Source organism: Pygocentrus nattereri, chromosome 3, assembly GCF_015220715.1.
Source record: "Pygocentrus nattereri isolate fPygNat1 chromosome 3, fPygNat1.pri, whole genome shotgun sequence".
Lineage (NCBI taxonomy): Eukaryota > Metazoa > Chordata > Actinopteri > Characiformes > Serrasalmidae > Pygocentrus > Pygocentrus nattereri.
The window spans coordinates 29,829,856-29,855,494 of NC_051213.1; the positions used below are offsets into that span (position 1 = coordinate 29,829,856).

Genomic DNA, 25,639 nt, shown 5'->3' on the forward strand with positions numbered 1-25,639 from the left:
CCTTGTTTTAGTGCCTCTTTATTCCATTCTTTCTTTTATCCCCATCCGTATACCTCCCTGAACAGTCATCTGGACCCCCTCCTCACTGCAGCTGAACACGTACAGTCACTTACTGCTGCCATTGCCTTAAATTACACTGCGAGCTTCCTCAAGCTGAGAGAAAGCTCATTGTCAGGGAAGTAAATGTAGCATGGAGATAATATTATTTGGATTGTTGATGATTCTACTTTTCTCCTTCCTTATGCTTTTCCTCCACCGCTCCCCTCACCCAATTCTTATGCACTCTTTTCTCTTGTGCTTTTTCCTCTTTCTTTCTCCCTTGTGACTCTCTATCTTTCAATCTTTATGCCCCCATGTCTTCATCCTCATTTGTTTGTTTTTTTCCATCCTTACCATGCTCTATACTTTCCTTGCTTTTTATTCTGATGCCCCCCCCCCCCCGCCCCTCTCATCAGGAGCCCTACCTGCAGGTTGTGTGTGACTGCTGCAGTTATAGGCTGGACCCCCAGAGTCCTGTGCGCTTCCTGAGTCTGCGTTGTGCCAATGGAGAGAGTGAGCCTGTGGTGCTGCCCGTCATAGACAGCTGCGAGTGTACCAGCTGCCAGGGTGGGTACAGGGACTGCAGCAGACACAGCCATTCACCCAGTGAACCATGACCTTCTCTGGGGTGGATCTCATAGCTTTAATTGTTCATTCTCGTTTCCTTTCTGTGCATCCTGTCCTCGCGTCTGAGCTCCTCCCTCTGAGGATGTGAGGAAGAGATGCAAGGATGTGATACGAGGTCAGAGGTCTCCACAGTAAACATGTTTACCAAATTAGCTGTCCTTTACTCAGTTGTCACTTTCACGTCTTACTGGGCATAAGGGCTTTGCCCATAATTAACACTGGTAACCTATTTTCAGCTCACTTCGCATCAGCATGATTGACTGAAATTCAGATACATCAACACTTTACTCAAGTTTCATTACACTTTCACAGGACCCTCCCATTAACTGAAATCATCCAGTACAAATGAAAAAAAAGGGAAGGTGAAAAATATTGTACCGCAGACCCGCATTACATACTACAAGTAAAAAGATTTCCATGTAGGATGCACATTTCCTCGCTCTGAAAACCTCCTCTCTCCTGTTACATCCTGGCAGATTCCTTTCCATTTCCAGGTCACAGGCTGAAGGACAGAGAAGAGACGAATTGAGCAGATAACAGTTAGCGTTTTGAAATCCAGCACATCTCTGCATACAACAAAATACATGTACAGCCATGTGCAAAAGTTTGGGCACCCCAGTCATATTGCATGTTTTGCTGATTTTAGTGAAAATTTGTGAAAGTGAAAATGATCAAAAAACCTTATTTTGACATGCAGAGCAGTTCGTGGCACAGCTCCAGTGTACCTCTGTCATCTGGTGAAGGCTTATACACCCTCACTCTTTACACTCTAAGTTCTCTCACTTTTCACCAGCCTCCCTGCAAACATCTCGATTATGGAACATCCCACCTGACATTGTTGTTATGAAAGTGTCATGAAACGTGTCATTTGACATGGCATTTATGCATGTCTGTAGTGATGGGCGGGATCATGCCTTTTGTTTTCACTGTTTTCGTTGTCAGGCAGAGATGTGACAGAGATGGAGAACGGCTTGTCTTATGAATCTTTGCCCTGAGGAAAAACAAAAGGGAAAACGCAGTAAACGCTCAAATATTGTATGAAAGCCACCTTCAAAACAATTCTCACAGTTCATACAAGACACCTTGTTTACAGTTGCTGTGCTTTCACCTGATTTGCCCTGCTGTCATTTCACTGCATTACAAATGAGTCACCATCAGCATGTCACACTGTTGTCCCAGCTTTCATCATAACCGCAAAAACAATAAAACCAGTCCCAGTTCAGATTTACAATCTGTCAGTGCTCTGTGTCTCCAGCATTAGACTGGCTCTGATTAGAGCTACTGTATCCAGGATATTCACGGTCTGTTGTCGTGACAACAACCCTGCTCTCCATCACTGGAGAACGTTCTCTCCATTTAGCGTCTCGGCATTTTGATGAAACTGTTCTACCCTCAATGCGATGCGTGCTTGCATTTCAAACATGTATAATTGCATCAGGGTCTCCCCCCCAGCAATTACACATCAGGCCATTCATCAATGTAGCTGATTACATTAGCTAATTGAATAGCTTTGGCTGTCACTTAGCGGGTCACATTTGTCATCATACGGTTTTACAGAGCCATGTTTGCTCTAATGGACTGTGTTAGAGCAGTGTTATTCAATGTCAGCTTTGCACTCATGTTTGACTACTGTTGATTTAACATTCTCTGTTCTTTTTCCCACAGGAGGAGATCTGTCCAGACGTTGAGTTGCTTTGGAGGGATGAACAACTTTGGAGAAAAAATATCCTGTAACACCTCCAGTATACTTTTATGTAGCTTGTAGTCATTATATGACTGAAATATTTTATAGAGTACTTTCTGAAGCTCTCAGATTTATCTATATTCTGTACAGCTTTTAAATTATGGGTTTTATGAGTTAATCAATTATTTTTACTCATTTTTTACTTTTCATTTTTATATATGCTGTCACATTGAATTGCAAGTTGAGCTTCATTAGTCAATTTTGTGCTCTACACTGTGCTCATACATACATACATACATACATATATATATATTCTGTTTGATTTCATTGACTTTGGTTTATGTTTATATAATTAGTTCTAAATATATTGTTTTATTATTGAAAGGGGCCAAAGTAAGGGGTGCTGTGTACAACACAGGCCTGCTCACAATCAGTGTATTTGTATGTATTTTATGTGTATTATATTTCTTTAGTTCTTTGCAGGGACTGAACATCCCAAAGATGATGGAAAAAACAAAAAAAATGTTCATGCTGGAAGCAAATCCTGGCTTTAACAGCAGCTTTTATTAGGATAAGTGATGAAAGGTTTAACAGAAAGCTTTTGGTTCCTGAGTTTAAAAGAATTTGTCCCTTTTAAACCTAATGTATTTGCCACATCATAACAAACTTTATTTAGTTTAGATTATAAGGACATTAATAAACCTTTCTGTAAATGTACCGGTTTAACCCACTTACCTAACTTTAACTATATCTAATATGGCAAATTACCACAGGTAATTCTTTTCATGAGAAGAACAAAAGAACTGGTGGCTCAAAATACAGTGTGGGAGAGCAGACCACAAATTAATGCTGGGTAAAGTTTAACATGCTCTTGTTGAAGATGCTTTTAGGCAAGTTCTTGAATCCACATATTATCATCTGCGAATTTTGACCGCAATCGGACAGACATTTCTTAAAATTCAACCCGAAACCTGTTTTTGTACCACAAAATATTTTTTTTCATCATAAATGTTTCTTGATTTCTAAGTTGTCATGTAAGTCATAATTAACCTCCTGGTGTCTGTGCTATGACACCATTTGAAGCATGTAAACAACTCAGAGTAAGAGCTAGTCAGGCTAAAGTTGCCATATGGTGGGGTTAGCTTTAGTAGTGTTACATCTGAGCCTCCCAACGAGAACAGTGGTCTGTGCATCCCACACATCGGTTAAAAAGAGTTTTTTAAAAGTTTATTTATGCATATATTAACCAGAAAGAAAATATAGGTAATTAGATTTTGTATTGTTGATATTTTCTGTTTTACTTTGTGCTGAAATTAAGTTTGTTGTCTCTTTTCACCAATCATATTTATCTTGATGCATTTATTTGCTGTATTTCGGTTGTGTGATCCAAACACCGAATAGTTTGTTTCTTTCTTTACTTCTTTGTTTAGTTTTACCAGCCTTTTAAGCAAATGTTACAACAAGCCTCTCCATCTATTACAATGAACCCTGCCTATAGGTGACGTTTGTCTGAAGTGTTCACAACTAACAGGTCCAGGAAACAAAGTTTGTTTTTATATGTAGGTTGCTTATATTAAAAAACTTCTCGCTCAAGACACTTTTTTTATTGTACCTTTGGCAAGAGAAGAAACACAGGGGTAGCCATGCTTCTGGTGCAAAAAAAGTTATTTTTATTGAGCACACCTGTCAGACATGCACATACAAACAAAATACTAAAACCAGCCCACTCACCACCATCCACACACTTCACCTTTCGGTGATTCTCCCTGTCCCCAACACACCTACACACACAAAACCCAAACATTAGCCCAGTCCCTGACACCAAATAACACAAATAAATAACTCTAACCAGCAAACATAACATGAATAATCCATTTTCAACAGAGTGTGTGCCACGGGCCCCTCTGTGTGGTCATCTGCATCTCCAAAGTCTCAGGTGCCATGCCAGCCAGCAGCAACAATATCCACAATATCAAGCAAAAGCCAAACTGTGTGTGGTTCCCCACTTTCACCTGATTATAAAACCAAGAGGCACACGCTTAAGCACCCCACACCCACCCCCGCCCCCCAACAAGGGAAACGTCAAAATGAACATTCATGGCAAAATGCATGACATGATGCAGATGGAGCTGACAGAAACTAGGTCGAAAAGGGTTGAAAGTGTTGGAGTATTCCTTATTGTTAAGCTCTGCAGCATCCAGCCAGTCATATAGATGGTGGTGGTGAGGACCCCTTAAAGATAATACAAGCTGAAGCATGTGTTTGCATGTATGTGTACGTGTCATAGAGAGAGGAGAATGGTGGTGAACGGGTGAGAGGTGGGGGAGGAGGGCAGGCTGGATCATTTCACTGGTGGGATTCTTCAAAGACAGCCGGGTGAGTGAGAGAGAGAGTGAGTGTGAGAGCCAGCGGGCACCTGACTAAATATGGGAGTTGATGAAGGAAAGTGTGACGCGCCCCCTTGTGGACTCTCTGAATCCCCCGCACTCTCTCTATCTCTCTCACTGAGAGGGGAAGAGGAGTGCGTTTGATGTTTTTCCCCCAAAATTAAAAACACTTCAGCCAGTAATGAGGCGCCGCTGCGCTCGAGGGGAATCCTAAAGTAGAGACCGAGAGAGAGTGTGTGCGTGCGTGTGTGTGTTTGGGGGTGGTGTCGATGCGCGCTCGTGTGTGTTTGGGGGTGGTGTCGATGCGCGCTCGTGTGTGTTTGGGGTGGGGTGTCGTTGCGCGCACGCTCGAGTGTGTGTGTGTGTGTGTGTGTGTGTGTGTGTGTGTGTGTGCTGAGTCCTCCTTTGTCTCGCGCCGGTAGGGAAACCCCACATCCACGGTGACGTAGAGCCGTACAGTGTGAAACCCCCGCGCTGAAGCACATAAAGCCAGAGGAGACGGGCACGCGCGCGCACGCACTCGCGCTCTCGCTCTGTGCTTTCATTTCGCTTGTTTTTGTTCCTCTCAGCGGAGGGAGAGAGTGAGGGAGAGACAGCGAGGACTCGACCACAACACACCTGCACACACACACACACAGAGCACCTGTCCCCAGCGCCTTCAGCCAATCAGTGCCGCGCGCCTCCAGCACAGCCCGAGCCTTTTTTAACCGTCCTCGCTGATGCACGGAGCTCTTCACTGTTTTTCCTCCTTCCGTGCCTTTCTTTCTTTCGGTCTCTGTCGGACTCGCACGACGCCTCGCAGCAGCTTCGTGTGAAGGGGCAGGTTTTTAGTTTGGAAGTTTAGTTTCTGGGGTCTTTCTGGTCGTGTTGGTGCTCACGCGGCGCTTTTCGCGCTTTTCTCTCCGCTGTGAGGGAGGCGCGCGCGAGGAGGCTCTACCGTACACGCGAGGAGAGCGTGCGGCTGGAAGAGAGGAGGAGGAGGAGGAGGAGGAGGAGAAGTGATGGTGAGACTCTGGCCCCGGCGGACTGAGCTGGAGTAAATAAAGGCGGAGCGGCAGGAGCTAAACGGGCCGCGGAGTCACTGACTGTGAGGGAGAAGCGGGAGATCCGGGCTGAGAGCGCGAGAGTGTGTGAGCGTGTGTGATGCTGTGAGTGAGGATGCCGGTGAGGAGGGGGCACGTGGCGCCCCAGAACACCTTCCTGGACACCATCATCAGGAAATTCGAGAGCCAGAGTAAGTGCAGCGGAGACATCAGCGACGCCACTTCCAGACACAGTTATGTGCGTTACAGAGGCGTTAACTGACACACACCGTGCACTGAGCGAAAGCGCTGTTCTACATCAGCTGTTACTCTTTCAGACCTGGTCTTATTACAGACATACAGCAGTTTGCTATGAAACTCCCCGCATATACAGTTCATTCATACTTACATCGGCTTTAGAGGTTTTCGTGGTGATGACGACGTGATGATGATTATCGTCGATGTGAAAAAAAATCAAGTAAATCAAAAAGTTTCTGCAAAATGGGAACTTCACAGGAGAAGGTCTAAAACTAGTCTTAGCTGTTAATTTAAGTTCATGTAAATCAGTTTTATTCCAGGCAGTTTTGGGGCATCTTATGGGTCCATTCAGCATTACATTTTCATAGAGTGCAAAGGGCGGCTACTGAGATCAAATCAAGAGAGAAAAAATACATATATGTAAAAAATATAAATAACTATTATTTTGGAAACTAACTTTATGAAGATTGGCTATTACTATTATTATTATTATTATTAAGATGACTTTGGTTTATTATTATTATGACCAACAAAATTAATGTGTAACAATAATAATATGATGATAATAATACTACTAATTATAATTATTATCACTATTTTCACTAATTGATATTAGTCATCAGAAAATTCAAGGGCCAAAATAAATTTAGACTGTTTTCATAAGCGAAACGTAAATTACAAGAGGAAAAAAAAGTCACACACACTTTCCATTGTACTTTAATATGCAATACAAGTAATGATGATTATAATGATTATTAATATTAATGCTAAGAATCATAATTATCAATACAAATAATCATCATCATCCTTATAAAACCAGACAGTAACTATTTTCGCTATTTTCACTGATTTTTAAATACAAATTTGAGGCGGACTATTTTGCAGTGTGCTTTGAGAGCTCCCAGTTCATGCTGGCGTCCGATCTGGCTGCTCTGTCCATTTTATTTACTAAGATGAGTTGGTTAATTAAGAAGGAGAAGAAAGTCAGCTATTCATTAATGTTGTAATATATTTGTTTGTATTCTCTGTGTTAGTCTGGTTTTCTGCTATTGGTGGTCATTAGTTCACCGGTGTGGGGATCATAAAGATGTGTGCTTGCACCAGTCATTCAATTAAGTGTTGTGTCATATGTGTTTCCCTCCATTCATTCAACAGACAAGGCATCAACATAAAGGCAGTAGCTTTTTTGAAAACATGTGCTGGATGAATCCCTTTTGCATTAGTCAGTGTGTTGACTGCGATATTTTGTGCTGAACGGCCCCTGAGATGTGTGAATTTATTGGAATATGTTATAGCGCGTACAGCAAGGATGCTCACACTGGACCTTAGAAATGAGAATGTTTAACAACACTGCGTGAATCCAAGTGGTTTCAGGCTCTGGTCATTTGTAGAAGAGTGTGCCAACTAGCGGACGAGCGCCAGGTTCTCCCTGCTTTTATGAAGACGTGTTGGATCACTGTCCTCAGCCTCATCGCGTTACACACAGCCTTACAAACCTGATTCAGCTTGTTTGGTACTGTTTTGCTCTTTTTTGCTTTTCTTACAGAAACACCAAAGGAAACTTTAGACAGTCCTGTGAACATCAAAGTGAATTTTCAATAAGCACTAAAGCTGAAAATTAGTATTGTTATGTGAAACTAATAATGATTAGGCCTTCTTGGCATAATCATTTCTGTGAAATAACAAATACATTTAGTTCAGTTTTGTTCATGTGATCATCATGTTTGTATTTGAACTATGCAACCATTGTAGTGATAATCTTATTTCATTGTTCAGTTTTGGTTGGAAACAAAAGGGTTAAATTCTTGAAATGGCCAGTGAAAAATGGTCCAATCAGGATTTTTTTCTGTGTGGTATCATGGTAGATACAGTCAAGCAAGCTCTCCCATTGCTTAGGACTTCAAGAGCTGAACTGAAGGCCTAATGTGTCAGATTAACCACCAACATAATTTGGAATTGACAGTGAAATCAAGCAGATATGTTTGGATTTCCTATAAATGAGATTAATATTGTAATAAAAAACATATAACTCCAGGCTTTCTGGAAGTCCTTGATATAGGACTGACTGTGAGTGTGAATGCTGACCTGAACAGTCAGATGTTGATTTGTCAGATGTTATAAATTAAAAACAGTAGAAGCTCTCTGCCAAGGCTCTTTACTGAAGAGTCAAAACTTATGCAAGGTGAAATATATGTCTGCTACAAACCTCAAATAAAATATTCAGTGTCATTCACAAGCTTCAGATGTTCATGTTTGATCTAGAACGGCCAAAAAACATCCATGTGAATCACTGCTAGCTTAGCACTAACATACTACTATAATGCCTTAGGGGCTTTTACAGAAATTAGCATTATCATAGAGGTGGGTGGGTTTTTGGCCTAGCTCTAACAGTTACAGTGCTCCCCTATATACTGCTGTGGATGATATATAACTAATAAGTGCTGGGTTGTGTATACAAGAACACACATGTTCTTTATTGGAAACTGAGGCTAATGGCCAAGGCATCATATGGCACATATGCAATATTTGTGATAATTTGTGAACCTTGTTGGCCCAGCTGTTCTTGTATGTTATAAAAGAAAAAATGGTTAGGGATGGGATGGTTACTGGTTTTAATAATATATATACACTATAATACCAAAAGTATTGTCACCCATTCAAGTAATTTGAATTCAGGTGTTCCAATCACTTCCATGGCCACAGGTGTATAAAACCAAGCACCTCGGCCTGCAGACTGCTTCTACAAACATTAGTGAAAGAATGGGTCACTCTCAGGGGCTCAGTGAATTCCAGCGTGGTACTGTGATTGGACGCCACCTGTGAAACAAGCCCAGTCATGAAATTTCCTCACTATTAAATATTCCATGGTCAACTGTCAGTGGTATTATAACAAAGTGGAAGCAATTGGGAACGACAGCAACTCAGCCACGAAGTGGTCGGCCACGTAAAATGACAGAGCGGGGTCAGCAGATGCTGTTCCAGTGAAAGGAACTCTTAATGCTTCAGCAGACCAAGAGATTTTGGACATTTTCCTCTCCCAACTTTGTGGGAACAGTTTGGGGAACCTTCCTGTTCCAACATGACTGCGCACCAGTGCACAAAGCAAGGTCCATAAAGACATGGATGAGCGAGTTTGGTGTGGAAGAACTTGACTGGCCTGCAGAGAGTCCTGACCTCAACCCAATAGAACACCTTTGGGATGAATTAGAGTGGAGACTGCGAGCCAGGCCTTCTCGTCCAACATCAGCGTCTGACCTCACAAATATGGTTCTGGAAGAACGGTCATAAATTCCCATAAACACACTCCTAAACCTTGTGGAAAGGCTTCCCAGAAGAGTTATTATTCTATACTGTTATAGCTGCAAAGGGTGGGCTGACATCATATTAAACCCTATGGATTAAGAACGGGATGTCACTCAAGTTTGTATGTGTGTGAAGGCAGAGGAGCGAATACTTTTGACAATATAGTGTATATATCAGTGTGAAACTCTTAATCTTGCTGTATCATCTGTATCGTATTGCCGCCTCTCCCTCAGTCTTGCGATGGGGCTAGATTTGGGGGGGCGGGGTACTGGAGCCCATCCCAGTGGCCATCGGGCAGAAGGCAGGACACACCCCGGACAGGTCGCCAGTCCATCGCAGGGCATAGCTTGTATAATTACTGTCTTTTTAAAATGTCATAGTGGAAAGTTAATAGCCTCCTGCTTCAGCCTCCCTGCAAAGCACATGCTAGGAAAACACACGTTTATATACTTATGTAGTGCTGGTGATAATTTCATAGTCAGATTTTTTTTGGAAGATAAAGGTTGTTCAGTGTGAAGTTAATTGCTGTAATGCCTGCAGTGAATTCAATGTACCGTGTTTTTTCAAAAACATTTTTCAGATATTTTAACAAAACTACAATAATAGTATAATGATTTTGCTGGCTTATATCTTGAATGTGAATTTTCATTCTGTCCCATCTCTAGAGGAGATTGCAGGCCATTATCACTATAGCCGTTGCCCAGTGCAGAACTTGTATCCATCTGGATAGCTGGACCGTAGTGCTGTCAGTGTCCCAAGAAGTCTTTTCACTGAAAATTACAACAAATCAAGATCTGGCTCAGTCTCCACCAATCCAGGCCTGACATGTCCAAGTGACGTCACAGGATTTGCTTCCTTGGTGCCCAAAACAATGCTGGTGTAAGCAGTCATGTCATAAACACCTCTGAAAGTGCCAGAAAATGAGTTGTGAAAAACACATAACGTTTTTTTTTTTGGGGGGGGGTGCAGTTTCCCTTCAGTGTGATTTCCAGCTCAACATGGCACATTGAGACTGTGTTAAAACCATCCCTTTGGGATGGGCTTGCCTAATGGGCTTTCGATTTGCTGTTACATTTGTGGTGTGAATATAGTCTGCGTATCTTGTGCGCTGCTTCAGCAAAGACCTTGGGAGCTCAAGAATGCTGTTCACGAAGCTTATTGATGGTCATTAAAGAGAATAATGGACATTTATCTCCCTTGTGTACCTGCATTATTGGCACTGAGGAGAAATAATGTTGTCAAGAGGGCCTGAGTCAACCCAAGGATTATTGACAAGCTGATTCATTTCTAAACTCCCGTCAGTGGCCCAGTTGGCTTTGAGGCCTGGCAGAGGCAGAGAATTTAAGGAGTGGAATTAAGAGTCTGGTCTAGAGTTTAATTGTGTGTAGGCGTTGTGCTGTTGGTAACAGTCATGCATCAATGCTGCTAACCTGGGCCCTGTGCTATATGTTCTCCTGCCGTATTTACACTTTAGAACACAGGCCCTGGATCAGTGTACTGGAGTAACTCCTACACTCCTTTTGTAGTACTCTAGAATAAGAGTGCACAGCTGCTGCTTTTCAGAAAGAAGGTTGTCTTACCCCAGTTTCGGAACAATAGGCCTTCTCTCTGTCTCAGGGATGCAAAGGTTTTATTGGCAGTTTCTTGAAGTATCTTTCACATAACCCAGTGGAGCTTGAGCTTGCATTAACATGTGACACCATATATATATATATATATGGATGGTGTCACATGTTAATACAGTCATATGCAAATGTTTGAACACCTCCAGTTAAATTGCATTTGCATTTTGGCAAAAAAAAAAAATCATATATGAAATGTGCTATGATTTTGTACAGGCCACATTTTATGTTTTTTTCCCTAATATGTTAAATTCCACAAATAAACATCTGTTGTGTATTAATATGTACAGAAATGCATTTTCTGTAGGGGATGTGTTAATTTTGTTTGACTTTGAAAATCACCAAATTGTGATTTGACCAGTGGTGCCCAAACTTTTGCATAAGAGTCTATGTGTTTGACAGTGCTTTATCTGTCTACACTGTTCATTTCTTTTTCACTTCATATTTGATACTACACAGGTTTATTATGGGAATCATCTACAGATATTTCATCCATTTACCAGCAAACAAATAATATATTAGGTATTATATTATTGCACTCTCAGAAAAAAAGGTACTTAATTATGTATTTCAGGGTGTAAACATTTGTCACTGTGGTAGCATCTCCAGTTGTACGTCTTCAGGACCTTTAGTTAGGGAATATAATTGGTTGCATTGACTCGATGCACCTTGCCTCTAGGAAGGTGAATGTAATGTATCTTCAAAACCTTAAAAATTGGTCCCTCTCTCTTTTTCTGGGTGGGTAGGATGGTCCTCTTTCTCTACCATTATGTGATTGTGATTATGTGAGTGATGCTAGTCAGTGAGGGTGTCTGTTTGCTGACGTAACAGATTGGCGATTAGCGTCCTCCTCTAAGTGTGTTGAGCTGTCTAATGATAGCAGCAGTTTGAAAGCTTGGTGGAATCATCCTTCAGGGCAAGATGTAGCTGGTGAGAAAAATTGGCCACAACTGAATAAGTGTGAAAAAAAATGGGTAAAAGTCCCACCAAAAAATAAGGTATACGATTGGAGGACCATAGCTGGTCCTTTGATGGTACATTTACACTTGTGCTGTATGTGTGTTTGTTGTTCCTTTTTTCACCCACCTTTGCTAGACGAGTCACCTTAGATGTTTCTGTCATTAACATTTCATCCAGCGTCCAACCAAGACTGTCCTGTGCTGCCTGGTCTTTATTTCAGTAGGCAAGACTTTATCTGAGGCATCTCAGTCCACTACCATTCTATCTCCCACTTCCATTTCAGCACTGCAGCTTTTTATCCATCTACAGCTGGCAGAGCTTTTAGCCAAATGTTTGATTGGTAAGGCTGTAGGAGGTTACATCAGGTGAAGTGGAAGTCAACAGAGATTGTTTTACAGTGAAATATGAAGTGCTGTATCTTTATCTTAGTTTCACCAGTGCTATACAATAAAATGAATGAGTGACATGAGATTAATTCATTTATTCATGTGTCATATCTGACCAATAAGCATAAGGCCCTTTGGTCCATTTAAAAGCAGCAGCAATGATTTGAATATCATGACCCATCATTTGAGCACATTCAAGTGAAATGTATTTATCATGAGGGAATGAAACTCTACATTTATTGTTGCATTGCTATGCTATGGCTTATTTTGGAGGAAAAAGTGTTTATGGGCCTCATAGAGAAACAATCTGACATTTAAAAATACTGCCAGCGAATCCCGAGTGGGAGCCATTCTTAGTAATAATGCAGGTGACTCTGTGACTGAGTAATAGCTTGTCAAGGACAGGAAGGCTTTATCCATTGATTAACTGTCTCCAACCAAACTGCTATAACACTTACAGCCTTATTTTTGCACATTATGCTCAGGCACAAAACCTCAAAAACAGAGCTCCACTTCCTTTAAGAGCAGGTTAACCTTGAATGTAATTTCATTACATTCATTATAGACACAGCATGTGTGTTGTATTCTGATGTTCTTTGGATGTTTTGTATTCTGTATTTTGAAACCAGAGCAATAGGATAGAAACAAGGAACACACTGATATGGGAATTCTGGGCTGGTGCGAGTATACAATATTTTTCATGTATGTATCTGCTGATGCTGATACATACACTTGATAAAATGTTGAATAATTACCCATGATTATTTTGCATATAAATGTATACAGTACTGTGCAAAAGTAGCCACTGCAGGAAGTTGGATTCAAAAAGCTATTTAAGCATTATGCTTTTCTTTACTCAGAAAAACATTACTATTAAACAAATTGCAAATAATATGAATATAATAATTAGAGCTTTTACATTTCCAGAAAAGTTGGGATCCTGTGCAAAATGTAAATAAAAATAGAATGCAATGAATCACAAATCAGTAAATCCTATATTTATGTGAAAATAGTATAAAGATAAATAAAATGCTGAAACTAAGATGTAATTATTTTGTTTTTAAATATATTCCCATTTTGAATTTGATGCCAGCAACACATTTCAAAAAAGTTGTGACGGGTATGTTTACCACTGAGTTGCATCAGCACTTCTTTTAACAACACTAAGTATTTGAGAACTGAGGAAACCAATTACTGTAGTTCTGAATGTGAAATGTTTTCCTGTTGTTACTTGATAGCCATGCAGGTGTAGTATGTGCAGAATGTTTTGAACATTATCTTGCTGAAATAAGCAAGGCCTTCCCTGAAAAGAGACATTATCTGGATTGTCACACATTGCTCCAAGACCTGTATATATTGTTTGGCATTAATGGTGCCTTTACAGATGTGCAAGTCACCCATACCATGCACACTAATGCCCCTCCCCATTCCATCACACATTCTGGCTTTTGAATTGCATGCTGATGGCAAGCCAGATGGTTCCTCTTCTCCTCAGCCCAGAAGACACAGCATCTTTGATTTGATTAAAAGAATTGAAAATTTGGTTCATTGGACCGCAGGACACTTCAGTTTGCCTCAGTTCATCTAAAATAAACTCGGGCCCAGAGAAGGTGGCAGTGTTTCTGGATCCTATTTATGTATTGGTTTCTTTTTGCATGGTAGAGTTTTAACTTGCGTTTGTGGATGCAGTGACTGTGTTGAGCCCATGCAGTGTTTTCCACTACGGAATCATGTCTGGTTTTAAAGTAGTGCCGCCTGAGGGCCCAAAGATCATTATCAGCCAGTACTGGTTTACAGCCTTGTCCCTAGAGATTTCTTTGGGTTCTCTGAATCTTTCAATGATATTCTGTACCATAGATGATGAAATCCCTGAGTTTTTTGCTATTTTACATTGACATACGTTAATCTTGAATTGTTTCCCGTGTAGTCTCTCATAAAGTGGTGAACCTCTACCCATTTTTACTTCTGAAAGACTCTGTAGAATGCTCTTTCTATACCCAGTCACGTTACTGACCTGTTGTCAGTTAACCTAAATAATAGTGAAATGTTCCACCAGATCTTTTTTAGTATTACACAAATTTATCAGTCATTTGTTGACCTCATCCCAACTTTTTTGAAAAGTATAAAAATGTATGATTTTGTAAAAATTGTTAAAAAAATGTAGTTTGAGTATTTTGTATATCATCTTTGTACTTTTTTCTTTCAAATATAGAATTCAAATGATTTGTACATTGCATCACATTGTATCATTGCATTGATCATTGCGATCATTGCATTGATGCATTCTGTTTTACATTTACATTTTGTACAGTGTCCCAACTGTAGGGTTGTACATATATCAGTGTGTTCGTTTAACCATTTTCAAACCTCTTCTTGTGGCAGTATATCTTGTGACTATAATCCAAAACCTAGTTTGTCTAGTCAATACTTAATTATGTTAAATCAAGTGTGCAGATGATGGAATTGAATAAATCAGTGCGATGGCAAAACTCGATGATACATGATGTTTTTCTAAGTAAAAATACACTTACTGATGTCTAAACATTCTGCTCTTCCAGAGTACAATGAATAAGTCAACAAGGTCCAATCTAAACATCTGTCCAATGCTGATAATTCTACTGAAGCAATTATTTGCAGATATCTAAAGGATTCTGATATCATTGTGCATCTCTAATAACAACTGATAGCTCATTTTGGTTGCTAGACAACCTGAAGTGTTTTCCCTTTTGTAAGTTGTGTAGGATGCATTTGGGGCCATGTGAAAGAAATTGGACTTGTATTTGAATAGTGTTCCCATTTTAAAAGGGCCATGATGATCCAGGGCATAAGCTGCCTAATTGCACTGGCAATGTGCACATATATTTTAGTTTATATGATTAATTGAGAAGACATTACTCACTCTGTCGTCAGGTGCTTTAGCCATCCTAGGACATTGGCCAATTGTTGATGAGCATCGTTTTATATTTGCACCAGACATTGGGTAGCCATCGTGATATTATAACCTGTCTTATATTGCACATTAAATATTTAATGGAACATTATTAATGTATTGAAAAGGAACAGTCTTTACCTCATTGAGGGTTTTTTGTTACTGATGTTTTTAGCACAGCAGTAAATCTGGTTTCATTTAATCATTAGTGAGAGCATCACTGTGTAATGCTATGCTGTGCTTACCACTTACATTTACCTGCTTAATGTAAAGGTACACTAAATCACTCTGTATTCTATTTCAGTCATTAAACATTATTGAATATCCTTGAAAAGTAAGTGTTATAGCAAATTACATTATTATAGTTATAGTACATTCTGAATATTGGTGTAATGATAGTAGCCTGAAATGTTTCTCTTCTGGACTTCGGGTCATCTTTTCACTGTTTAATTGTCATTTACCAGACTCATAGACAGATACAATGCAATCCATGCATCCGCACACCTGTCATGGTCAGATGATAACAAAACACATGTATCTGACCTTCAGTTAGATTAGGTTGCAGTTCTTAAAAAAAAAAAATTATGTATCATAATATCTCAAATTTCACCACAGTTCAATTTGATGATGTGGTCAGCAAGTAGGTCAAAGTCTAATGATTTCTAGGTTTCTGAAATCCATTTCTCTACATCACATTTATTACTAAAATACGTTATTATTTATTACTATTACAATACATTACTTTGTTAATTTTTATATGAAAGAACTATTACAACAATCATGCAGTACTACTATTGTAGTAAATACTACTGTAGTAACTAATTGTTAAATTTTGGTTGTAAAAAAAAAAAAAAAAATGAAATATTGACAAGATTCCTAGGTATATACAGCCAAGCTACCCATCCCGTTAGATAAGCCTTCAGGAGCTCAACTGAAGGCCTTATGCATTAGATCAACCTTTAATGTAATTAGGGAGTGACAGTAGAAACAACTAATCATATTTTCAATTTCCAGTGAGTGGGATAAATTTTGTAGGGGAAAAATTACTTTGGGCCTTCTGGAAGTCCTAATTCTCACTGTAGAGTCACTGTAAAACTGCTACAGGGTACAATATATGTTTAAGTGCATCACAAGCATCAAATAAAACATGGGATAACTTTTACAAACTTCAAATGTCCATGTTAACTTTAGAAAGAACAAAATCTGTTCAGGTTTTAATGCTGATAAGATACTATTAGAAAGCTCAAAGCATTGGCAGAAATTAGCATTATCGCACAAGTGTATATGTTCTTGTTTTTTTACATTCATGACCTTAATAGAAGGCTTAGTTCTAAAAGTCATAGTAATCAAGTGAATTTGATTGTTTTGGTACGTATTTGATTCAGAATAGAATACACAAATGTGACTGGCGGAGCACAGTATTAGATATATCGACAATAAAAGTAATATTCCAAGACTTTTTTGGATGTTTACATGTCAAAATAACCTAAGAATTAAATTTTGTTGAAGAAATAAATATGATTAAAATTGATTTACGTTGATTGCAATTACTCAGATACTTTGGAGAAAAAAAAATCTTGAAGAATTAGCAATAATTAGTTTACTTGATCAGACAGACCGTCATGACACATTCAAGCATTTACTCCCCTACACATTTGAACACCATTTGTTAGTGATACTTTAAACCATTTGCTCGATTTCCTCCACTTCTTCTCACCCTGTATGACCTGTGTATTGTTGCATATGGCCATCTTGAGCAAAGTGGGCTTCTTAGAGCAGCAGGGCAGCGTCACCTGACTCCAATTAGACGTGTGTAGAGCAGCAGGACCAGGGGAGGATATTAAACACTGCAGCATGTGCACAAACACAACCATCACTGTGGCAACTATTCAGGGCACAGCTTGAGCGGCCTGTTCCCTGGGGGGGTGGGGCCTCCTACCATGCCGACTTAATCGTTTCTCTCCCTCTGCCTCCATCTCCTTTTTCTCTCATCTTTCCCACTCTATCAGTCTCATTTTGTTGGGTAATTTCCTCAGCCTCTCTGCTTGGCCTCTCCCTTTTTGTCTTCTCTCCTTCTATCTGCTGCAGGTTCGCAGTGTTAAACGCTGTGGAGAGAGTGGTATTATTAGAGCCAGGGGTTGTAGGGAGATGGGCAGAGACGGAGAGAAGAGGCTGCTAGGTGTTCAGGGCCTGCGGGCAATCCACACTGCATCTCACTCAGATTAAAGAGTTGGTATTTATAGGTTCCTATAAAAAGTAATGTTTCTCCATCTGCCACCTTCAGTCTCTCACATGCTGCCGAGAAGTGGTCTAGTTCTGCCTGGATTTTTGGGATTCTAGAGTGCTCTGAATACTCCCTCTTCTTTTTCTCACACACACACACACACACACACACTACCTTTTTAGATTCTATACATTGTCAGGATGTGAGCTCACACGTATTGTCCCTGCTGTAACAAAACAAAACTGTCTTAACACTGAAACTATAACTTTAGGAGAAGGAAAAAACATTTATGTACACAAGGTTCAAAATACAATTTACCCTTTAGCCTTCCTAAAACCTAAGGAGGATCTCTGAAAATACATTTTAAGAATATGCCATTATGATATCCATTAGCCTGACTTGGGAAAATAAATGCTCAAATACAAATTCCAGGCAACACCACTGTTTCTGTAGCGGCTTTCACTAGAGCTGATGCACAGATCAGTCTCTGGGGGTGTTGTAAATTGCTCCACCCAACTGACCCTTCACTAACCCACTCCTCTAAAAGTCAAATTTTTACTTATTTAAAACCAAAGTTAACTAACTAGCAAGTCTGGCTAGCTTCTGTAATCTTTCTTTGTGAGCACACAATCCTGCTGAACAAAACAGATACCAGTCACAGCCTAGTCACTGATTGCTAGCTTATTAGCTAGCACTGGATATTTAACGGTACTCAGTTGGACATTTATAAACCCTGCAGTCCAAGAACAACACTGCTCTTTTATTTCTGCTTCATCAATGTGCAATGTTGTTTGATCAGATGTCTCACTTTTTGAAGTGATCTGTATCCTTTTAAGTGTTACTATGCTCTTGAGAGGCCACAATGTAGAATGTATGTAGAAAACAGCTGCATATTGCAGACTGACAGGCTCAACATCTTGTCGGACATAGCAGCAGCAAGCAAAGCCACTGGGCTGTTTTTCATTTACTCTGTATGACTATTTTTTGTGATTCAAACTGCTGAGGCTTCATTCTGAAATGAAAAAAGTCCTATTACATTTTGGAGTTCCATTTTTAAAAATCAAAGAGAACAGTGAAATTATGCCATATGAGGGACCATTTTGCTGCCACTGAAACTAGCATTAGCACAGCTGGTGAGCTGTCAGCCAGCCAAAACTTGAGCACTAACAGGATCTTCAACCACCACGAGGTATTTTGCATGCTCAGTGCTTTACATGCTAACATACCTATACATGAATTTACACATAAATACGTATCTATATCTAAATATATATCTTTCAATCCCCAGGGCCGACAGCGCATGACTGAGGTGTCCTTGAGCAAGACACCTAACCCCCAATTGCTCCTCGGGCGCCGTGGATAGGGCTGCCCACCACTCCGGGCAAGTGTTCTCACTGCCCCCTAGTGTGTGTGTCTATTCACTAGTGTGTATGTGGTGTTTCACTTCACGGATGGGTTAAATGCGGAGGTGGAATTTCCCTGTTTGTGGGATTAATAAAGTATCACTTAACTTAAGACTATTCTAAGCCTAAATCTAAATCTAAGTTTAACTCTAACCTCAGTGTAACGGTGGGGAGCGATGAGGCAAACGCATACGCGGAGATAAACAAGTTTTATTTTGGGCAAATCCATATGGGTCATAGTTGAAACGGTCCAGGTTCAAACAGCCAACATGGAGAGAATGCGGATCAGACATGACAAAAAGAAACAGAACCTCAAAAAAGAATCTAACACTACAAACAATATACACTGCTCAAAAAAAATAAAGGAAACACTCAAATAACACATCCTAGATCTGAATGAATGAAATATTCTCATTGAATACTTTGTTCTGTACAAAGTTGGATGTGCTGACAACAAAATCACACAAAAATCATCAATGGAAATCAAATTTATTAACCAATGGAGGCCTGGATTTGGAGTCACACACAAAATTAAAGTGGAAAAACACTACAGGCTGATCCAACTTTGATGTGATGTCCTTAAAACAAGTCAAAATGAGGCTCAGTGTTGTGTGTGGCCTCCATGTGCCTGTATGACCTCCCTACAACGCCTGGGTATGCTCCTGATGAGGTGGTGGATGGTCTCCTGAGGGATCTCCTCCCAACCTGGACTAAAGCATGGACAGTCTGTGGTGCAACGTGGCGTTGGTGGATGGAGCGAGACATGATGTCCCAGATGTGCTCAATCGGATTCAGGTCTGGGGAACGGGCGGGCCAGTCCATAGCTTCAATGCTTTCATCTTGCAGGAACTGCTGACACATTCCAACCACATGAGGTCTAGCATTGTCCTGCATTAGGAGGAACCCGGGGCCAACTGCAACAGCATATGGTCTGTGCGGCCCTCCAAAGGAATGCCACCCCACACCATTACTGACCCACTGCCAAACCGGTCATACTGAAGGACGTTGCTGGCAGCAGATCGCTCTCCACGGCGTCTCCAGACTCTGTCACGTCTGTCACATGTGCTCAGTGTGAACCTGCTTTCATCTGTGAAGAGCACAGGGCGCCAGTGGCGAATTTGCCAATCCTGGTGTTCTCTGGCAAATGCCAAGCGTCCTGCACGGTGTTGGGCTGTGAGCACAACCCCCATCTGTGGACGTCGGGCCCTCATACCATCCTCATGGAGTCGGTTTCTAACCGTTTGTGCAGACACATGCACATTTGTGGCCTGCTGGAGGTCATTTTGCAGGGCTCTAGCAGTGCTCCTCCTGTTCCTCCTTGCACAAAGGCGGAGGTACGGCCTCCTCCATGTCTCCTGGTGTACTGGCCTATCTCTTGGTAGCACATCCAGCCTCTGGACACTACGCTGACAGACACAGCAAACCTTCTTGCCACAGCTCGCATTGATGTACCATCCTGGATGAGCTGCACTACCTGAGCCACTTGTGTGGGTTGTAGAGTCCGTCTCATGCTACCACGAGTGTGAAAGCACCACCAACATTCAAAAGTGACCAAAACATCAGCCAGAAAGCAGAAAGGTACTGAGAAGTGGTCTGTGGTCCCCACCTGCAGAACCACTCCTTTATTGAGTGTGTCTTGCTAATTGCCAATAATTTCCACCTGTTGTCTATTCCATTTGCACAATAGCATGTGGAACTGATTGTCAATCAGTGTTGCTTCCTAAGTGGACAGTTTGATTTCACAGAAGTTTGATTTACTTGAAGTTATATTGTGTTGTTTAAGTGTTCTCTTTATTTTTTTGAGCAGTGTATAAAGCACATCCAGCACAATCAAACATACAAACAAAGACCAACAAAACAAAGGGCAAAGCAGAAGGCTTAAATACAACACAGGAATGATGAGGGACAGGTGAAAACACAGGTGGGAATAATCAGGGGCAGAGTCACAAAACAAGGGGCTGGACTAAAAACCAAAACAAAGAAGCACATGGACAGGACTGGGAAATAAACACAACATGAGCACATGGACAGGACAGGGAGGGGCCAATCGTGACACTCAGCAACCAAAAAGAAATGATTTTGGTTTTTAAAAAATGAAATGTTAGCTTTTAATTATCATGAAATTGGTCTTTGCAGTACTGATATTGCAGGAGGTTGCAGTATGCAAATGAATCATCATGAATCATTGATGCTTTCTGAGCGTCCGGACTTTCCAGTTAGCAGTTTGAGTAATTGACAACAAACCTAATAAGGTTGGTCAAAATACTGCAGGCCAATCTTTAATCATATCACCCACATAATGCCATCCAGTCATGTGAGTGGTTCATTAATGTGTTTTTGAGGCACATCGCCATTGAAATATGGAGCCATTTGTTTGGTGTTTTGTCCATATTGTGGAGCCTAACATGTATCCCTAACAGTGTGGCACATTTTCTTGTGCAATTATTTCTATTTCTAGCATGTTTTTTATGTGCATATGTGTAGTATAGACTAGTGTGTGTGTGTGTGTGTGTGTGTGTGTGTGTGCGCGCACCGTTACCTGTCACGTGCCTGAGACAGTCAAATGCTCCCTAATTCCAGTTGCTCCTCTTGTGTGTTTTCATCTGTGTCTTTACCTTAAGCTACTCGCGAAGATTTGCCTTTTGCATCGCCTCCTTCATTCATGTACTCTTCTCCGCTAATCTCTGCACTGTTTTGGTATCACTGAGAAGGCAGGTTCCCCTGTTCTCGCAGATAAAAGACAAACGACAAGCTCATCCGCCTCCATTCAAACACTCTTTTAACTGGATGAGTCACAGTCTAGAGCATGTTACTGTCTCTTTTCCCTCTGATGAAACTTTGCTGTATGAATGAAACGCTGCATTATCTGTAATGAGTTTTGGGGTGATATGATGAGCTAAATAGATACTGGAGCAACAAAGGACTTTTGGAGCTGCAAATTGGAAAGCGAGTGAGGATTAGGATCTAACTGTGAAATTGTGGAGTTGGAAACCTCGAGTCTTGTTTGTGATGTAGTTTATGCAGACTTCTGTCTAAATAAGTCACAAGCAAACTCCAGGTGTCATGGAGTTAAATAAGGCACATAATAAGGCAGCAGTTCCGACAGAAGCTTTAAGTTAATTATAGAGCTTCAAGTGTCTCGTTACATTCCTAGTGAAGGTCTTTCACCCTCTGTCTCGCCAGCACACGCACGCCTATTTGTTCTCTCTTTGTCACTCTTTGTCACTGGTCTCTAGTCTCTGCTGTGTATCATTTTTAGCTTTCTCTCCCTCTCTCTGCCCTCTCTTTCCTTCTGTCTAAGCTACCACTTAACCAGCCCACTGACTCTACTTCCTAAAAAGCCTTTCCCTTAATGTACTGTCTACAGCTCTCCTCGCCTGTCAGCTTCTCTTCACATTTAGTTATGCTAGCAATGCTAATGAATTCTAAACATCCCTACCCCAGTTATGTGGAAGATAAAGATGTTTTTCACCTTCTTACTTCATTCTCCTAGTAATTATATTTGGCTGAACAGGTGAAATGTGTATTTACCATAGGCCTATACAGCACAAGTTTTTCCTTTTAGGCAAAAACCATTCAGCCTAATCCATCCATTCATCCAGCCAGCCAGCCAGCTGTCTATGTAGTCAGCTAGTCAGCCAGCCAGCCAGCTGTCTATGTAACCAGCCAGTCATCTGCTACCTAACTAGCCAGCCAGGAAGCTGTCTGTGTAGCTGACCAATCAGCCAGCTATGTACCTAGCCAGCCAGCTATGTAGCTAGCCAGCCATCTATATAGCAAGCCCGTCTGCCAGCCAGCCAGCCATGTATGTGGCTAGCCAGCTAGCCAGCCAACCTGCCAGCCATCTATGTAGCCAGTCAGCCAGCCAGCCATCTACACTATATTACGAAAAGTATTCACTCATTTATCCAAATCATTGAATTCTGGTGTTCTAATCACTTCCATGGCCAAAGGTGTATAAAACCAAGCCCCCAGGCCTACAGAATACTTCTACAAACATTTCTGAGAGAATGGGTCACTCTCAGGAGCTCAGTGAATTCCAGCGCCACCTGTGCAAGTCCAGTCGTGAAATTTCTTTCACTAATAAATATTCCACAGTCAACTGTCAGTGGTATTATAACACAGTGGAAGCGATTGGGAACGACAGCAACTCAGCCACGAAGTGTAACATGCCACGTAAGCCACGTAACATGACAGAACAGGGTCAGTGGATGCTGAGGCGCATAGTGCGCAGAGGTCGCCAACTTTCTGCAGAGTCAATCACTACACACCTTCAAACTTCATGTGGCCTTCAGATCAGCTCAAGAACAGCACAGAGAGCTTCATGAAATGGGTTTCCATGGCCGAGCAGCTGCATCCAAGCCTTACATCACCAAGTGCAATGCAAAGCGTCGAATGCAGTGGTGTAAGGCACCACCACTGGACTCTGGAGTGACTAATCATGCTTCTCTGTCTGGTAATCTGATTGATGTGTCTGGGTTTGATGGTTGCCAGGAGAACGGTACTTGTCTGACTGCATTGTGCCTAGTGTAAAGTGTGGTGTGGGGTTGTTTTTCAGGAGTTGGGCTCGGGCCCCTCCACTTCTGGAAGAATGGTCAAAAATTCCCATAAACACACTCCTAAATCTTGTGGAAAGCCTTCCCAGAAGAGTTGAAGCTGTTATAGCTAGCCTGCCATCTATGTAGCCAGTGAGCCATCTATGTAGCTAGTCAGACAGCCATCTATGTTAATGCACTCTAACTTTAGGTATTCTAGATGTCAAAAAGTGTCCAGATACCCCTTCTAATAAACGAATTCAGTTACTTTAAGGTGCTGATCACTAATAACATTCAAATACAATGTTAGCTAAAACTGCAATTTTTATTATATTTTATTATTTCTATTCTATTTTATACTAAATTATAAAAATAGCTATTGATGAAAAGCCCTTTGCCCACCAGATACAAAATATTGTGTGGTCATGGTCATATATGCAATATCTAGTGCAGGAAGAATAGGTCAACCACAACAGTGTCTCAGTGACCAGCCCCCAGCATGCAGACCTCAACTCTGTATTCTGTGCTTAAACTCTCACCTTTTCAACAAGGCTCCCTGCAGATCAACTTTAGCAACTGTCATTTGCACAAGGCTCAGCCCCTCGGTTATGGCCTTTGTCATTGCCCTGTTTCAAAGCCCATTAGACCCCTTTTGTAAAATTGCTGAGGCTAAAATGTCACTGATACATCTAAAGGAGTACAGGTGCCCAAGGGGAGAATATTTTAATACATATCAACCCACATCAAGTCCCTCTAGTGGGCACTTCTCATGGCTTTAGCAGTGAGCCAGGGGCTCCCAGTGGCCATTGAAACGTGTCGAGTCGCCCGCCTGCCCTCAGCCTCAACATCTAGAGGACCACACTCACAATCCTCACACACCCACACACAGGTGAGCCATCACTGGCATAACACTGTGAAAAACCCATTTAGCATAAGTAAGTCTGTGTGAATGCTTATTATTGAATGCCTATTGGTCATGAGGACCACTCTTTCTGTTTTTCTTTATTTTCATTCGTCTAATTAAGTGGTTCTGATGGAGTGATGTACAAAAGCCTGCTCAGTTTAAAGACATCACACACACACACACACACATATGTGTGTGTGTGTATATATATATATATATATATATATATACACAAAACAAACAAAAGACTGGGCCCATGCTGAAGTGTTCTTTATGGTAAATGGTTTGACACAGCACTTCACAAATCAGAGTGTATGCATGATTTAGCTGATGTTAGACTGACATCTCAATAGAGACTTGAGGCCAAATCCCACTAGTTCCATCTAATATAACAGTGCATATTAACATTTCAGTACACACCAACTCCACTGGATGTTCCAACATTCTTTACTCACACAGTCTGCTTTTTTTCCATTTGTGCACTTAAGTGAAAATGTAAATGTTTTAGTGATCTATATAAATTACACTTCCTATAGTATTAGGAACTACAGTACTCGCCTTTGTCATTGCCAAATGCACAGTACTACACTATATATTTAGTGTGTCCATCTTAGTCTATTACAGCTTCTGTGCTGTTCCAGATATTTGCTTTCAGTTTCTCAAGAAAATCTACATGGATATTTTTCCACACCTCCAAAGTTCAGTCTACGAAGTTGTTTGCATTTTTTTGCTTCTCAAAAGTCAAGTCACTCCAATGACAAATTTAGTCTAATCAGTCCATAAAACCTCATTTCACGTGTCAGATGTCCAGTTTCAGTGCTTTCGTGAAAATTTTGTTATTTATAAACAATCTTCTTGACAGCTAAACAACCTTTCAGGGTCATAGTGTTAAGTTGTTGTCTTCTCACAGTGGAAGGATGTTTTAAAACACCTTTGGATTTTTTCAGATCTGAATCAAGAATGGAGCTTGATTTTCTCATCTCTCAGTTTATCTGATGGTGACAATGACAGTGGTCTACCAGGTCTTGCATGATTTTTGGAGTCTCAATTTCTCTGTATGTTTGAAAAAATACATCTCTAGTTCTGTAAACTCTAGTTTTTTTCACTTATTTTCCTGTGACATCTCCTTCTTATGCAAGTGGACTATCTTATATCTAATCTCATCAAAAAATGTCTCCTTTAGACAATTTAGCTGAGAGAAATTTGCAGTGTAGCTAAGGTATGTTTGGGTAGACATTCAAATGAATAGCTTAATAATGACCATTTTGACTAGATATTTAGCTAATGAAAAGGTGGTCTTTGACTTTTACACTGTGCTGAATATTTAAAATAATACTTCTATTGTTATGATATTTT

General features: G+C 40.7%; 2 protein-coding genes across 2 annotated transcripts in view; both read left to right on the plus strand.

Moving 5' to 3' along the window:
* scospondin (subcommissural organ spondin) overlaps positions 1 to 3,934 on the plus strand; it is a 128,063-nt gene extending 124,129 nt beyond the window's left edge. Inside the window, exons 111-112 of the mRNA XM_037537369.1 lie at positions 456 to 606; positions 2,332 to 3,934. Of these exons, the coding sequence (XP_037393266.1) occupies positions 456 to 606; positions 2,332 to 2,354 (174 nt within the window). The 3' untranslated portion in view covers positions 2,355 to 3,934. The remainder of the gene's footprint in view (positions 1 to 455; positions 607 to 2,331) is intronic.
* Positions 3,935 to 5,206: 1,272 nt separating this feature from the next.
* kcnh2b (potassium voltage-gated channel, subfamily H (eag-related), member 2b) overlaps positions 5,207 to 25,639 on the plus strand; it is a 302,801-nt gene continuing 282,368 nt past the window's right edge. The window contains exon 1 of the mRNA XM_017712338.2: positions 5,207 to 5,971. Within this exon, the coding sequence (XP_017567827.2) occupies positions 5,896 to 5,971 (76 nt within the window). The 5' untranslated portion in view covers positions 5,207 to 5,895. The remainder of the gene's footprint in view (positions 5,972 to 25,639) is intronic.